The sequence below is a fragment of the Aptenodytes forsteri genome, unplaced genomic scaffold, assembly GCF_000699145.1.
Source record: "Aptenodytes forsteri isolate BGI_AS27 unplaced genomic scaffold, ASM69914v1 Scaffold136, whole genome shotgun sequence".
Taxonomy (NCBI): Eukaryota; Metazoa; Chordata; class Aves; order Sphenisciformes; family Spheniscidae; genus Aptenodytes; species Aptenodytes forsteri.
Genome location: NW_008796111.1, coordinates 1286038 through 1301162, shown reverse-complemented (window position 1 = coordinate 1301162; position 15125 = coordinate 1286038). Strand labels below are relative to the sequence as shown.

Here is a 15125-nt window from a genome sequence, read left to right as displayed (position 1 = left end):
GGGGGAGTGAGGGCGGGGGCGCCATCTTGGTGCAGGGCAGCGCGCAAGATGGTGAGAGTCTTAAAGGGGCCGCCATAATTCCAGCCTCAGCGCTGGACAGGCGAAGGGGAAGGTGGGGAGCTGAGTGCCTTCACCTGCTGTGGCAGGACAGCAGGTATTTGGAGTCCAGAATTTAATCTTTTTGTCAAAAAAAAAAAATTTACCTCTTTATTAAGGTTTATGACCCAACCATGATCAAGCCTTCTGTCATTACTTCACTTAATGTAATTCTATGTACAGCGACTCAGTCTCGCAGCCTGCGGCGCTGAGGGACGGCAGCCTCTGTCCCTCAGGAAGAACAGGGAGGAAAGCCAGGCCTGCCAAGGACAGCTTCAGGCCCTGATTCAGGGTGGTGTCACTGCTGTGAAAACACAGAAGGGTAAAAAATGATAGTTGCCATGCCCTGACATCACGTTGTTTCAGTTTTAGCCCCTCGGCGTGGTTCAAGCCATGCAGAGCCCTGAGAGGAGCATCCGCTCAGCTGTCTGGACCTGGTGTGCGTCACCTCCAGGCTCACAGACAAAAAGGAGGCTGTGTCTTTCCTTGTCGGGGCCCTACCTCCTCTCAGGTGACATTAAACCCTTTCCTTAGCTCCTAAATGGTTAAAATCAGCTTCACGTGCCTCACTCTCTGGCTGTGCCCTGTGGAGGAAGGAGGGGTGGTACATAGCCCAGGCCTGACCACCCAGTCCTCCTCTTACACACCCATGCCAGCACAAAACTCTGATGCACGCCCAGCTCCCGTCCTTCAAATCACCGAGCAATAACTGAGGCTGCAGACATCATCCACATTTAGGGACCGGGGGCACACGGTCCAGATAGGTGGAGAAAATCTGGTGAACATCTCACTGGATGCCTCAAATGAAAAATAGTGGATACAACTAGTATCAACTTTTAAGGCTAGTTAACAGTAAGAGAATGAAAATAATTTAAATTGCAGCTTTTACCACTTTTTCCTTAAGAACCAGCCTATGTGACATTTCTAAAGTGGAATATTTTGAAAACCCCGTTCCATTTCTCTAACAACAGCTCACCAAACTAAGGCCACTGAAAAACACAGCATTTATTTCCTCGCAGCAGGAATAGTAACACCGGTGTGTTACGAGGATATATCCAACAGTCATTTTGTGGTACCTGAAAAAAGCAGGCTGATTCACTAATGGTTATTTTCATTTGGCTGACTCATTGGAGGACACTGGGCAGCATCATTTTTTTAAAAATTCATAAAGGATGGTTGAAAGGCATTCATTATAACTTCATTAGTATACAAGAGGCAGTTCTGAGTGGTTAAGAGCAGCCAATTTTAACTTGTATACACCAGTGATCACTGCTATAGTAAAATAAGCATATCTGTGCCTTTCTAGGAACATTACAGGTCTCAGCATCCTGCTGTAGCCATAGGCACAGGACTTGTACCAGAGGAGCTATGATCCCACCTACCAGGGGACAGTGTGGCAGACACTCACCAGCCCAGTGCAATAGCCAGATTTAAAAAAAAAACCTTTAACTTGTATACACCAGTGATCACTGCTATAGTAAAATAAGCATATCTGTGCCTTTCTAGGAACATTACAGGTCTCAGGTTTCTGCTTTCTGCTTTGGCCCTGGGCTTGTGCCTTGTGCGCTATGATCCCACCTACCAGGGGACAGTGTGGCAGACACTCACCAGCCCAGTGCAATAGTCAGATTTAAAAAAAAAAAAATCATTAAGAAGAATTGTTCATTTCTAGATGCACTTGTTAAATTAAAATGAGCTGAAGAAAGAGAGGGTCCCAATTTTCCTTGAGTTTTACAGCACAAACTCCAAGGTCAGATAGTGTCCTCTTCCTTGCAGGCCGCGTGCACATTATCCACCAATTTCTGCTGAATTTCAAGAGGACATTAAGGTGAAGTTACATGTTACTGTTGAACCAATATAAAGGCCAAATCTTGCCAAAGAAGGTGGGGACTCATGCTCTTGTCCATCCCTTCTTCTCCCCACTCCCCTCTGCTCTGGTCCCTACCCAGATCTCTATTTCCTTGCAGTGCCTTTAGCTCTTGCACCCACCCTGCCCTGAGCCAGTTCAACTCACGGACCTTACAGAAAACTGTCCACTTTTCTGCCAGGTTGGCTTTTTGCTAATTTAGCTAGTCAAGTGAGCTCTGCTCAGGGGCAAACAACAACCATGGAAGGTGCAAGGCTGGCAGAGGAGAGGGCAAAGCAAGCATAGCGAGGGCAGCAGGAGGGAGAGGAGAAAATGGCATTGAGCTATTAGGTGGCTCAGGATGTGCTGTGTACATTCTTATGGAAGCAAACACAAGTTTTCCTTCCACCTGTTTGTTTCAGTGTTTGAGTTAAACCGAAGTTTAGAAAACAAAGAGTTTGCATCTGCCTGCACTGACATTCCCTCCCGCTTAGTCATGGCAGGGATGCTGTGAGCCCAGCGGCTGGACGTTGCGTTAGGATTTGGGAACCTTTGGCACAGCGGATGTCAGCCGCTTCCTTTCCCTGTGGCTCACTTTTTCCTACTGTGAAAGGGAGACAGTAATTACTCAGGAGAACTACATGACCTGATTCATCCGTGCATGTACAGCCTTGTCACAAAAGGAAGAGGGAAGCCAAGAGAGGCAGATTTGCTCTCTACGCCTCACTTGAGCAATTGTCACCTCTCGAACCACTGATGGGGAGTTCAGCTCCTGCAGCCGTGCACTGAAATCCCCCTCTGAGGCCGATATCTGCCTCCCTGCCCATCCACAGCCCAGGGGCTGGACGATGCTGCAGGATCCTGCTTTAGGTTGTATTGTGGACAGTTGGTCATTATCCTCTGATGAACCTAACGCTGATGCCTTCACCTTCTGTACCTGTGATCCATTCTCTTCTCTAGTAATATTAAGCCCGCAGAGTGAAATTTTTGAGAGTGTCCGACTGACTTAAAAATCCATTTTTCAAAATGACTGAAGGCTTCACTCAAAGGGAAATTCCCCGCCATTGCCATGCCGAAGTAATTATAGTCATACCACAAAAATTATCCTGCTATAATTATGCTGGTATGAGCCTCCATCTGAACAATATGCTGAGATATTTTCCCAGGCAGCCAAAATCCTCTGGCAGCTCTGGCTCCAAGCCTCCAGGAGGAAGGGACCTGCTCCCAAAAGCTCTCTCCTCCCTCACCCTGGTGCTTTAGAGAGCGACCTGAGATCTCCTGTTCCCCGGTACGATTTTCCCCATCAGAGTGTTGTAGCTCGACTCCTGCCTTCGTGCAGCCTCTCCGACTCCTCCCAGGAAGTCCCAGCTGCAGATGAAGCGTTTCAGAGAGAGGGAGAGGGCGGCATGTGTGCAAATGCAGCCTGGGCGGTTGTGCCAGACTTTCGCAGCGTAAGGCAGCGTGGCCCAGCTTGATGTAAGTCTGTTTTACCCCCCCACCATCCCCTCTGGGAGCTGCCTTGCGCCTACGTGTGTGTGCGCTTGCTGGCTGTTGCTGCTGCATTCGTCCGTTCTCCCGCTGTGGCGTTGCAATCCGCGGTGCGACGGGTTCAGGGGGACCCTTGTCCCCAAAGCCTTTTGGGTGCACCTGCGAGCAGCCAGGCTGGCCAGCACTGTGGGTGTGCTTGGGGAGCACCGGGACGGAGGAGACAGCTAATGCCCATGGGCTGGAGGGCAGGAGGTGGTGCGTGAGCGGTCCCTGCAGTGACCTTTCAGCTGTCACCTCCAAAATCCTTAGTGTGCTCCGTCCTGTGCACCCCACCAGGGCAAGAGGTGCCCCGGCTCCTTCACAGGGAGCGTACGTATAGCACAGCCTGAAATGCCCAACCAGGTGAGAGGCTCCCTGAGCCTTTCCCAGGCTTTTTGACTCTCTGGTGGCTGACCCTGCTCCAAAACATTGTCCAGGGCTGGGGAGGTGAGGCAGAGCCCTCTGCCCTAGCCCCGGTCGGCTGCTCCCACTGGGAGCAGCACCCTGACCCCGGTGCTGCCTCTAGCTTTTTGCCGGAGCCTTGCGTACAGCTCTTACACCAGCTCTGTAGTTTTCTGTAATCCAGTGAAGTCCTTTTCACTGCCACACTTTCGTTTTGTCACCTGCAGGGTTAGTCCCCTCATTCCAGTAGTCGTTTGCTTTGCATCCCAAAGCAGTGTCCCCCCACATCTCAGCGCCCATCCCCGACATGCAGCTGTTCCGCACACAGGGACAAGGTGGGTATTTTGCAGTCCCAAGCAATATTATAATGTGACTTCCAGTTTTTCCATAAATAGTGCTGGTTTTTCCCACCTGAGCAAAGAGATGTAAAACCCCACGGGTCTCAGCTGGCAGCCGCTTTGCACTTTTGTTAGAAATAACACAAAATGCAAACAGTGGGGACTCACACCCTGCATGTAAGGGTGGAAAGTGCACCTAGGAGTACCGAGAACGTACCTGTGGGCTGGCCAGCTTCAAACCTGTTTTAATTTATTTTTTGGCAGCTGGGTAAATTAATCCATGGCTGGTCAAAATAAAGGTCCATGCATCCTCCAGCCTCACTGCTTTTATCTCAAGTACCTAACAAAACATTAACTTATTTTAGCTTAAATGCCGCATGTTTAAGCAATGCTGTAGAACAGTTGAGGGGACCTGAGGTGAAGGAACAGGCTGCATCAGGCACAGAAATTAATTTGTTTGTGGCCTTGAAGGAAAGGTAAACACCAAAATCACTTTGGAGATGGAAGCTGACATCTTGTTAATCAGAATAAAACTTGTGACTAAACAGCCTGGAGTTGCAGCAGCTGAGAAGCCGGAGATTCTCACAAATAGCAGCACTCTTGCTTTGATTTTTTTTTTTTTTGGTAACCTTAAGAACATGAAGGAAGAGGAAGAGATGGGTTTGTGCAGAGTAGGTTTGCCCAGCGTACATCCCTAAGGCCCCTTGTTTCACTTGCCAGCCTCAAGAGGCAGGGCGTCCCAACAGCACTGCCAAGGCACAGCCCCATCAGCGAGGAAGGTGGAGGTGCTGCAGGGGAGGAAGGGCAGAGGCAAGGGATACCTGGGATCAATGAAACTGGATGGGAAGCTGATGTTGAATACCGAATTCCCAGAGGATGCCCTCTCACTGGTGTCCGTACCACTCCCCCCAGTGCAGAGGAAAGTGGGGGGAGCCTGGAATTGGGGAGAGAGGAGGCAGAAGCCATGGTTGCCCTTGTGATCCTGACTTGGTGTGTGTCATGGGCACAAAGTACAATCCCAGCGCTGTTTGACATTGCAGTGACAACACAAAGCGGCTCATTCCCCCTTTTCCTTTCTGTGGCAGAATAACCACAGCTTTGGGTCTGGACCTGCACTGCGTCCTCAGGTACACGGAGCGTTTGCTTTGCCCCTGCTGCCGTGGAGCGATTATCTCACCCCTCTGCTTTATGTCTGGGGAAAATGCAGGTCCCTGCCCGCAGGAGTGAGACAGCAGGAGCCGTGGCATGCTCAGGAGAGTGGGACCGTCTCTGCGTCACTTCTTGCTGGAGAGGAAGAACAGCGCTGGATATAGCTCACACTCCGGCGAGGTATTGAATGCCCAGCGTGACTGTTTCTGGCCGGCAGCCTGGTCCCTGGCTCAGGCTGCAGTGGTGTGGAACCCCGGGGGAGCTCACTGCCCAGCAGCTAGCCATGGCAGCGATGGCAGATAGGGCACGTCAGGAAAAGCCACACTGGTACAATCTCCTCTGTACCCACTTATTTCCAGGTAGCCTGTTTAAAGGGAACATTTCATAAGCAAGAGAATATTCGTCATACGGAAGAAAGCTCATTGTTTGTGGGGTTGCCTCGTCGGATGGTCTCTTCTACTAAAGACTCTTGGGTTGCAAAGTACTTGGGAAATATCAGCATCCCTCTTGGAGATACAAACATGCAGAGCAAGGAAATCATGTGCGTCAGGGAGTCAGTGGTGGAAGGTTGTGGCCACTAAGTCTTCTACATTTGCACTCAACTATCCTGTCTCGCTGCCAGGCAAATTGCAACTGGAGAAACACACCATTTGGTTTGGTGAGCAGAACAGGCTGAAACAGATTTGGGGGCTGCGCGGCTCCAAGGCTGGGTTGCTCTCCAACCTGATGGGCAGCTGCCCATGGCAGCATCACCCAGGCTGGGGATGGGATGGGATGGGAGGGATGTCAAAAGAAGAAAGTATTTGTCATTTCCCTTCCTGAAAGGGCTGGAGCAGACAAGGCCTTTCCTCAGAAATGGGAACTTCTAGGCTTAAAGCACCTTCTTCCCACTCACCCCCATCACACTTGCTGATGCTGTTAAATTCTCTGAACTGTGGTGAGCAGCAGCCCCACCGCAAAAGAACAGCACTGGAGCTGTTAATATTTCACCTCCAGCTATCTTTTACTTCCCAAGCCATGAATCTTTCTACTCCCACCAAAATCAGCTCAGGCACTGGGTCTTGCTGACCGTAATATCCATGAGCTTGTGCAGAAAGAGCAAAGCAGGGGGCTGGGGGAGAGGAGTGGGGCTCCCCTAGACCCAGGGAAGCACCGACTTCTGCTCGCCCTTGGCTCCCTGCCCGGCACCACGGGGGAGCGCAGAGTCCACCCGGTGCCCTCTGAAACACAGGGCTCCTCAGCAAGTTATTTGCAAAGCTCCCTAGCGAGGGCTGAAGCTGTATAAAAATCCAAAGACCTCAACACAAAATATCGTTGGGGCACTTTTCAAATTCTGTTGCAGCCCTCTGGGAACGGCAGAGGTGAGCAGGTAAGTGGGGAGTTACCACTGCAGCCGAGCCTGGGGAGGGGGGCCTGACCTGGTATCCACCCCACCATCCCAGCACGCCAGAGCACAGACCCTGTCCCCTCCCATCCCAGCTCTGCATCTCACATCTTGGCTGCTTTCACATGCCCTCCTCGTCCCTGTTCAAATGTATTTTATTTGCCGTGGTGACAATCGTTTTCTTGGCTTATTGCTTCAGAGATGCCCTCCTCATGTCCCCATGCTGGCTTTTCTTGGTGCATTGAGCATCGTTTCTCTCTGGTTTGCAGTCCCTTCGCTGTCTGGTTACCTTTTCCCCGCATTGTTGATTTATTAAATTCTGCCTCTGCCGCTTTTCATCATCCTTGTGATAAATTCCCCATCGAGCACACCTGACTTTCTCCCACTGTGCTTATCCGACTGGAAGGATGATTTTGCTCTGAATGTTTCCTACTGCCCTTCCCACCACCCCAGCCATGATGCACGTGGACATTAGATATCAGTCAGGCGAATGGTACCTTGGTGTCTCCGTACATCAGGCTGACCTGTGTGCTGTGCTCTCCTCTTGCCTGTACCCAGTTGCTGCCTGGTTTTGCCATGAACTTTAGGTGCAGAATCCAGCATTTTGTTTAGGATCTAGAGCAACTCCCTTCACCAAGGGCTCCAGCAGGACAAAGGAGTAAATACTTTTGTTACTCCTTAGAGCAGTGTGGAATAAAAAAAGTTTTTTCTTCTAGGAAAAAGGGATATTTTGTGGCCTGTGGAGAACAAGGAGGTCCTTCCGATGGAGGACAAGAGAGGCTATGGAAGGCAGAAGCCTGAGGTCTGGGGTCATTGGCCTGGCTGTTAAAGCTTGGCTGAGCTCATTTGACCCCATGATTTATTCCAACTGAAAATGAGGTTTAAGGCATTGCCAGCTCCCCAGTGAGTGTACACACGGTTCTTTTATTCATCTGTTTTCTCAATTCTTGTTGAAACTTGTAAATGAAACATCCTCCTCTGCCAGCTCTCATCTGTTTGATCTTTCATAAAAAGTGTGTGAAGCTTTTTCCAGAAACCACTGCAACAGCGTTACTGCTTTAAGGTTGGTTGGCAACAACCCATGAAGCAATACTAAAGGGCACACCTTCCACTGGGAAAAACATACCTGGGAAGGCCACGTCCCCTTCGCAAGTGGCCCCATTGCCATTAGTAAAAGCTTCAAACTCACTTTCTTTCTCTCTCTTTGCAGGCAAAAATGTCAAGGCCAGTGCAAGCTCGGAGGCTGGAGGGAATAGATAAGAATATCTGGTGAGTTGAGAGAATATCTAGTTTACCTTGGTGGTAGATGTGGTTTTAGGCAGCCTAACACCAGCTGGAAACTGCTGCAGCCACACAGCACAGAGCAGCGGTCTCCCTCAGCTGCTTTGCCTTTGTTCAGGAAGCGCATCAGGGCAAGTTTGTCCAAGGAGACTTTACCCTGGCTCCCTTCTGTACCTGCTGCTCACACTTTATGCTCTATCAGGCGTCCTGCACCACCCTGCAGGAAGGCAGGCAGGAGCACCTTGTAGCGCATTGCACTCCATCCAACCCGTCTGCCCGAATGATCCCAGCAGCACCCAAATCTGAGCCAAGTGGTTGCAGCGCACTGGCTGCAGCCTGGCATCTGCTTCAAGCCCACCCTTGGGCACTGCAAGCAGAGAGGCAGGCAAAAGGATGCTGCAAATGCCGTTCCCAGCCTGCCAGGCACAGTGTGGCATTGGGAAAACTGAATGCTTGAAGAAGATATTTAAATGGGCTTTCCCCAAAGCCCTGCTGTGCCTAGTTTCAAGCTACAAACTGCCAATGAACCTACTCTTGGGTGAGACAAGCGCTGAGTTCAGCCTGCCTTTCCCTCTGCAGAGGCCTTCACGGTGTCTAGCTGCTAAATTTTGCAGAACTGCTATGAGCTTGAAAACCTCTGAGACATCATCTGCTCGCTCTGGTCTAATCAGAAGTGGCACACAGCTTCAGCTGTGACCGCACACACAGAGAGCACAACGGCTGTTTCCTCTGAGAACAAATTAAAACCACTCCCCAGTGCCATCGTGGCTCATCCTTGTTTTAATTGAAATGGGCCTGAAATGATCTGTGCTTGGTCCTGTCCACCTGTGAGCAGCGGGATGGCTCCGCAGGAGGGACACCAACCTCGCTCACTTCCAAAGGGATGCTGGCAAGTGGAGCTGGTGCCAGCACGCTGCCCGGACCCTCTGTAAATGCTTGTCTTTCTCTCCCTTTCTTCTCACCAGGGTGGAGTTTGTAAAACTGGCTGCCACCTACTCCACAGTGAACCTGGGCCAGGGCTTCCCCGACTTCCCCCCACCGGATTTTCTGAAGGAAGCGTTTGTGAGAGCCCTCAGCGGGGAGAATCACATGCTGCACCAGTACACCCGTGCCTTCGTGCGTGGACAGATCCCCCTCCTCAGCAATACCCCCCTCGCTCCCCATTAGTGTTGGCTGCTTCAGGGCTCATCAGGCAGCTATAAACAGGGCAAACCACATGAGGCAAAACATGCATCCAGCCTCAGCACAGGCCCCCCCATGCCCAGGGCTGTAACACCCTGCTTTACCAGGGCGTTTGAAACAGCCGGGCTGGAAAACATCCCGCACACTCGGTCACAGGGCACTTGGCTGCCCAGGCCCCTTCCAAGGGCTCATCCATGTTTTAGGAGGATTCTGCAACCCAAATCCCACCCCTCCTCTCACCCCACAGGGCCACCCACCTCTGGTGAAGATCCTAGCCCAGTTTTTTGGGAAGTTGCTTGGACAAGACCTGGATCCTATGACCAATGTGATGGTGACTGTGGGGGCGTACCAGGCCCTTTTCTGCTGCTTCCAGGCTTTTGTTGATGATGGCAATGAGGTAACCCAAGATCTGGGCTTGTTGCACAGGCAGCCTTCTCCCAGGAGAGCCCTTCCTGGCTGTGGGTCTGCCAGGGGTAGGTTTACATAGTCCTTTTGCAAAGTAGAAAAGGTTTTATCCCCATTCTCCAATATTTGAGCTTCCAAAGGAAAAAACTCCCTGCTGCAGGGTACTGTCTCATATCTGCATAAGCCAAAATAATAACACTGCCCACCGGCAATGCAGGTTCTCCATTACAATAACTCAGGGATTAAAATTTCCTGTCCCTCCCATTGCTCTCTGCACCCATCAGGGAAGGTCTGAGCAGGGCCAGGAGGGCACTGACATGTCCCTTTCTTCCAGGTGATAATCATTGAGCCCTTCTTCGACTGCTATGAGCCAATGGTGAAGATGGCTGGTGGGATGCCTGTGTTTGTCCCACTGAGACCGGTGAGTGGGTTGGAGCAAAGCTGTCGAGGAGGGAAGAGTCGTAGCAAAGTGAGCGAAGAGGTGAGTGTTAAGCAAAGTGCAGAGGTAGCAAAGCAAGCTGAGATTCCTCTCTGTTCTCTCTAGAAAGCTCCAAAAGATGGAAAATTGATGTCTAGTGCAGACTGGCAGCTGGACCCAGCTGAACTGGCTTCTAAATTCAGTGAACGGACAAAAGCCATCGTCCTGAACTCACCCAACAACCCTCTGGGCAAGGTAATGCCTCTGGCCTTGCTGTGGCTGGCCCTGAAAGCAGCTGGGGTGCTACAGCTCACCCAGCCACATTTGCAGTGTAGCAGTGACTTGACCTTCCTTGCACAGAAGGGAGGTGGGTGTTGGGGCAGCACCGCACGCTGTGCTCACTCTTCTGGTGTTTTTAAGCCTGGTCTTTTGTGCCAGCTGTGGCTTTGCCCTGTCAGACCATTGCAGCCAGCTCCTGCCCACCCTGGCTTGGGAGATGGTGCGGGTGGGGGTGCAGCCTTTGCAGAGAGGCAGGGACAGGCAGGGGCTCAGAAATGCTCCTGCTGCATCTCTGCTCCACTCCCTGCCCGCTGCAGGTATTCAGCCGAGGGGAGCTGGAGGTCATTGCAGACCTGTGTGTGAAGCATGACGTCCTGTGCATCAGCGATGAAGTGTACGAGTGGCTGGTCTACGACGGGAAGGAGCACATCCGCATCGGTATGGAGAATGGCTTGGCTGAGCTTGGGTGTCTTCTCTGGGTACAGCATCTTCAGGGAAGGAACTGGTGATTTAACTGGGGTCCCCTCGAAATTACATGGGCTGCTTGCATGCATAGCTCTACCAGGCACGTATTCCCATTAGAGGTATTTTGCTGCACTTCAGTCTCAGCCTCCAAACCAGGTCTTAAACTGGAGCCCTGACTTCCAGAGCCAGTCAGAGGAAACAGACAGTTGGCTTCACAGTGCGAGATCCAGAACAAAGAGCCCTTTGGCTCCAGAGAAACTGTGTTTTTTTCCTACACTTTGTAAAAACCACAGTTTTCTGGTGTCTCTAGTTTTGGGACATCCATTTCAACATGATTTCAGAGGCCTGTTCTTCCTGTTGCAGTAACCTGCAATCACCTTGTTGCAGGGTGATGATGCTTGGCACCTCTGGGAACCCCTGGGGCTGGGTACATGCATATGAAAACACTTAATTACAAAGAGATGCTCTTGAGAAACCTGGCTGCCTGCTTGGGATGTGCTTTGAGGCTCATCCAGGTGAAAGACGTGCTGTGAACAGCAGAGGCCGTCGTGGGTTATGGTGGGCAAAGAGCTCCCACCATGTTATTAATGCAGCCCAGAAGCGAGCACGCCGAGCTCTGCCATCGGTGTTTCTCTCTTGTTTCATCGCCAGCCAGCTTGCAAGGGATGTGGGACCGCACGGTGATCATCGGGAGTGCTGGGAAAACCTTCAGTGCCACTGGATGGAAGGTGAATTCCCCTGCGTGGCATCTCGTGTTCTCCCCATCCCCGTCCCTTTGCTCCAGGGCATGGGTCCCATTGCCATAGCGTGGCGCTGGGGACCCTGCTGCCGCACACTTGGCTTTGAACCTCGGGGTCTGAAAGTACCAAAGCTGCTTTACAATAGCTCTGTCTGGAAAATACAATGAAGCCAGCACAGGCAAATAAAGGGGAGCCCAAGCAGGCACCCAGAAACTTACCACCTTCCTCCTCCTCTCCTCACCACAGGTGGGCTGGACTGTGGGACCCAACCGGCTGCTGCAGCACCTCTGTACTGTGCACCAAAACTCAGTGTACCACTGTGCCACGGTTGCCCAGGTAAGGCGGCTCTCTGCAACTGGCCCTCCAATTCCCAAACCCCTGAAGCAGGGGTGAGAGAGGGTCCTTCTGCCCACGGCTAACCTGAAAGGCACAGACAGGGTGATGTGTGGTGCCCTGGAGAGGCTCCTTCCCCTCTCCCTGCAGTTGCCCCGTGCCTGGGAGGAAAGGGAGAGTCCAGCCTGCCTGGGGTATATTCCTTATTTTGCATTGACAAATCCAAGGGGCCATTTGGAGAGGCTGGAGGCAGAGAGCTTGGCTTGGTGCAATGACAAATCACCCCCTGCTCCCTAATCACCTGTGAATTGCATCAGAGCAAAGACTCCAGTTCTTCCCACCGGGTTCCTCTCTCCTCTCAGGAGGCCGTGGCTCAGGGTTTCCAGAGAGAGCTCAAGCTCTATGGGAAACCAGAAAGCTACTTTGTCCAGCTGCCCAAGGAGCTGCAGCAGAAGAGAGACTGGCTGATCCAGAGCCTGGATGCTGTGGGGATGAAACCCATCATCCCTGAGGGCACCTACTTCTTGGTGGCAGACATCTCCGAGTTCAGTGAGTCGTGCAGCTGCGGTTTTGCTCAGGCAAAAACCTGAGCATGGGGGGGCCAGCTCAGAGTGGTACCACTAGCAGGGACAGGGACCTGCATAAACCACCACCAAAGCAGGGACGGACGATAGCGTGTTTCCCATCCAAGCTCCCAGAGGCCGTGGGTTTGGAGCTTGGCTGAGGCACGCGGCAGCAGCCCCCACCTCCACGCTGCTGTGCTTCTCCTGCAGAATCCGACGTCCCTGATGTCCCTGACTCCGATGAGCCCTACGACTCCAGATTTGCAAAGTGGATGGTCAAGAACAAGGTAAATGCATCTGGCCCTTTCCGCCGCGCTAGCCCCAGGTGGGTTTGTGCCCTCCCTGCTGGCTGCGCTCACGGGAGCCAGCAACACAACACCACTGCCGGGTCTGGCAGCTCATCTAGGGGGGTGCCTGGGGTGTCTGTCAGCAGCTGGCCTCAACTCTGGCAGCCTGAGCTCAGGCAGAGTGAGCAGACAGGGCACCAAGGGCATCTACAAGCCCATCCGTGAGCTTGCGAGCAATACGTGGATGGCTTCATGCCAGCCCAGGAGTAACCTCAGTTCCACGTGTTTCTCCTTCCCAGGGACTCGCCGCCATCCCACTCTCCGCTTTCTACTGCGGGGCCCACAAGAACAACTACAACCATTTCATCCGGTTCTGCTTCGCAAAGGTGACATACCTGGCAGCAAGAAGGAAGGCGAGGTTGGGAGTAATAATCAGGGCTGGTTTAATAAATCAGGTTAATAAATGCCAAGAAGAAATGCAGAGCGCCTTGGGCATTAGAGCCTGAGCATGGCATCGCAGCTGGTCCAACCCCCTCCTGCAGACATGCGAACTGAACCGGGGGCAGGAGGCGTGCCGGTGCCATCCTAAGCTTTGCCCCATCAGCATGCCACATTTCTTGGTCAGGGCAGGGAGTCTTCTGGGTGTACATTTAGCTGCCCAGTGGCTATGCCTGCGTCACACTGAACACGGGGCATTTGCAATGTTCCAGAATGAGAATGGGATTTTTATACGAATGACGGCTGCAATGAGGGGAAAGGGGATTTGGCTGCAAGCCACTGACCAAACCTGTGGTGTTTGTTTAGGAGGAAGCCACACTGAAGGCAGCAAATGACATACTGCAAAAATGGAAACGGGAGAAAACTAATCCCTGAGCGCACTGGAGAGAAAACCAGGCTCTCCTTTGTCCTCACCTGCCACAACCACTCCTCCTCTTCCTTTGCTTGGCTACAAACTTTGATCCGTCCTTATTTTTGTGCTTTCAACCACGTTTTCTGTCAGACAAATGGGTAAGAGGTTGGCCATGCTCAGGGTCTGGGAGACACTTTCTGTCACTGTGAAATGACTGCAGTTTCTTGCAAGAAGTGAGTCTTTGCATGTGCTGTCAGTATTCGACATTTCTTCCTCCTATGTTTAAAGACTCTGATAATCAGTTCTAGGATGCGTCCAGCAAGACACAAGGTAAGGATGGCTCCTGGGGTCTTTTCCACCACCAAATTCTGAAAAGGTGTTTCAGGACCTACTTTTAAGGCTATGCTGGGGGGTTACTGTGGCTTGTCTTGCTCCACATCCCCACTCATGTACCCCAGGGTGCAGGACAGCATTTCGACCAGCACCCACGGGACTGTGCAGTATCGCCACCCATCAGTAGGTTGATTCCTATGATCCTGAAAATTATAAACCCAGCAAAATGCTGTTTCCCATAATTAACAATTTTCCCGTTATTTTTTTCTGTGCATCTCTGGGGAAGCTGACCACAGAATCGGCAACTGGTTTCCCCAGGAAACAGGCTTTCATAAATAGCCTGGCTATTGCCAAACCTTCCCTGTGCACCCCCCAAACCACCCCTGGCACTTTGTCAGGGCTTGGCAGCATCGTCCAGGCTGCAAAGGAAAACCTTCAGCCTTTGACAAGCGCACGCAGTGGCCGGGGAGGAAGGGCACAGCAGCCTCGGGCTGCTCCTGCCACTGGTGGCCCCCGCACAGCTTCCCACCCGTCGGGCTGGTGGGTGGTGGGGTAACATGAGCAGCATTTTGAAAGGTAATTCTTGCATCATTCTCGATTTAAACCTGGATAAGAATGTAAAACAGCATCATCAATCTCGCAGGAGTTATGTGCAACAGACTGTGCGATAAGTATTTGTGGCAGTTAAATTATTAAAGTAGAATTACTGCAATTATTGAAGAGTAAATGTCTCTGTAACGATTACAGGGCTGACGCAGCTCTCCTGGAGAGCTGCCCTCACCCATGCAACATCTGCGTTGCGTTCCGCAGTGGTGGCTGCTTGTCCCACCCAGGGCCGCGGGTGGTGGCTCTGCAGGTTTTCTGTGTCAGGCTGCAGCTGGCAGTAGCGATACCCACAGAGCCAGAGCTGCACTGACCCGCGGGAGGGGGGCAAACACCCACCTCCTGCCTTCGCCCATGGGAGATGCGTCTGGTCTCACCTGCCTGCGCAGCCTGGGTGGGTGAGGGTGCTGCTGAAGGCCCTTTTGCACCCCCACACGTGCCAAATGCTGGGAGAGCTGCAATCACCGAAACAGATAAACAACCGTGAGATTAGATTATTAACGTAAAGATTAATTGCAACATCCCCACATGCGCGGGCTCTTGCTCTAGGCCATGACACACCCCGCAAGGGGCAGGGTGCATCCCCCCCATCCTCCAACACGCTCGCAGTGCTTGTGCAAAGACACCCAGACACGGGTGGGTGG

General features: G+C 52.1%; 2 protein-coding genes across 3 annotated transcripts in view; both read left to right on the top strand.

Moving 5' to 3' along the window:
- Nucleotides 1–15125, top strand: part of SPOUT1 (SPOUT domain containing methyltransferase 1) — a 23755-nt gene that overhangs the window by 2654 nt on the left and 5976 nt on the right. The window lies entirely within an intron of this gene.
- Nucleotides 3297–14590, top strand: KYAT1 (kynurenine aminotransferase 1). 2 transcript variants are annotated; one of them, XM_019474081.1, is made up of 15 exons: nt 3297–3418; nt 4099–4206; nt 5417–5538; nt 7953–8011; nt 8989–9139; nt 9453–9602; nt 9945–10031; nt 10155–10283; nt 10625–10745; nt 11424–11500; nt 11759–11848; nt 12208–12394; nt 12619–12695; nt 12995–13081; nt 13500–14590. In XM_019474081.1, the coding sequence occupies exons 3-15, from the start codon at nt 5455–5457 to the stop codon at nt 13566–13568; spliced, it is 1368 nt and encodes a 455-aa protein (XP_019329626.1). In that variant the 5' UTR covers nt 3297–3418; nt 4099–4206; nt 5417–5454; the 3' UTR covers nt 13569–14590. The 2 variants fall into 2 exon arrangements, with proteins under 2 accessions (XP_019329626.1, XP_009285179.1); XM_009286904.1 differs by lacking the exon at nt 4099–4206.

Coding starts and splice junctions, on each gene's coding strand:
- KYAT1 (XM_009286904.1), top strand. CDS start 5,455: ATGCTCAGGAGAGTGGGACCGTCTCTGCGTCACTTCTTGCTGGAGAGG. Junction 11,501..11,758: donor TCAGTGCCACTGGATGGAAG/GTGAATTCCCCT, acceptor TCCTCACCACAG/GTGGGCTGGACTGTGGGACC. Junction 12,696..12,994: donor AGTGGATGGTCAAGAACAAG/GTAAATGCATCT, acceptor TCTCCTTCCCAG/GGACTCGCCGCCATCCCACT.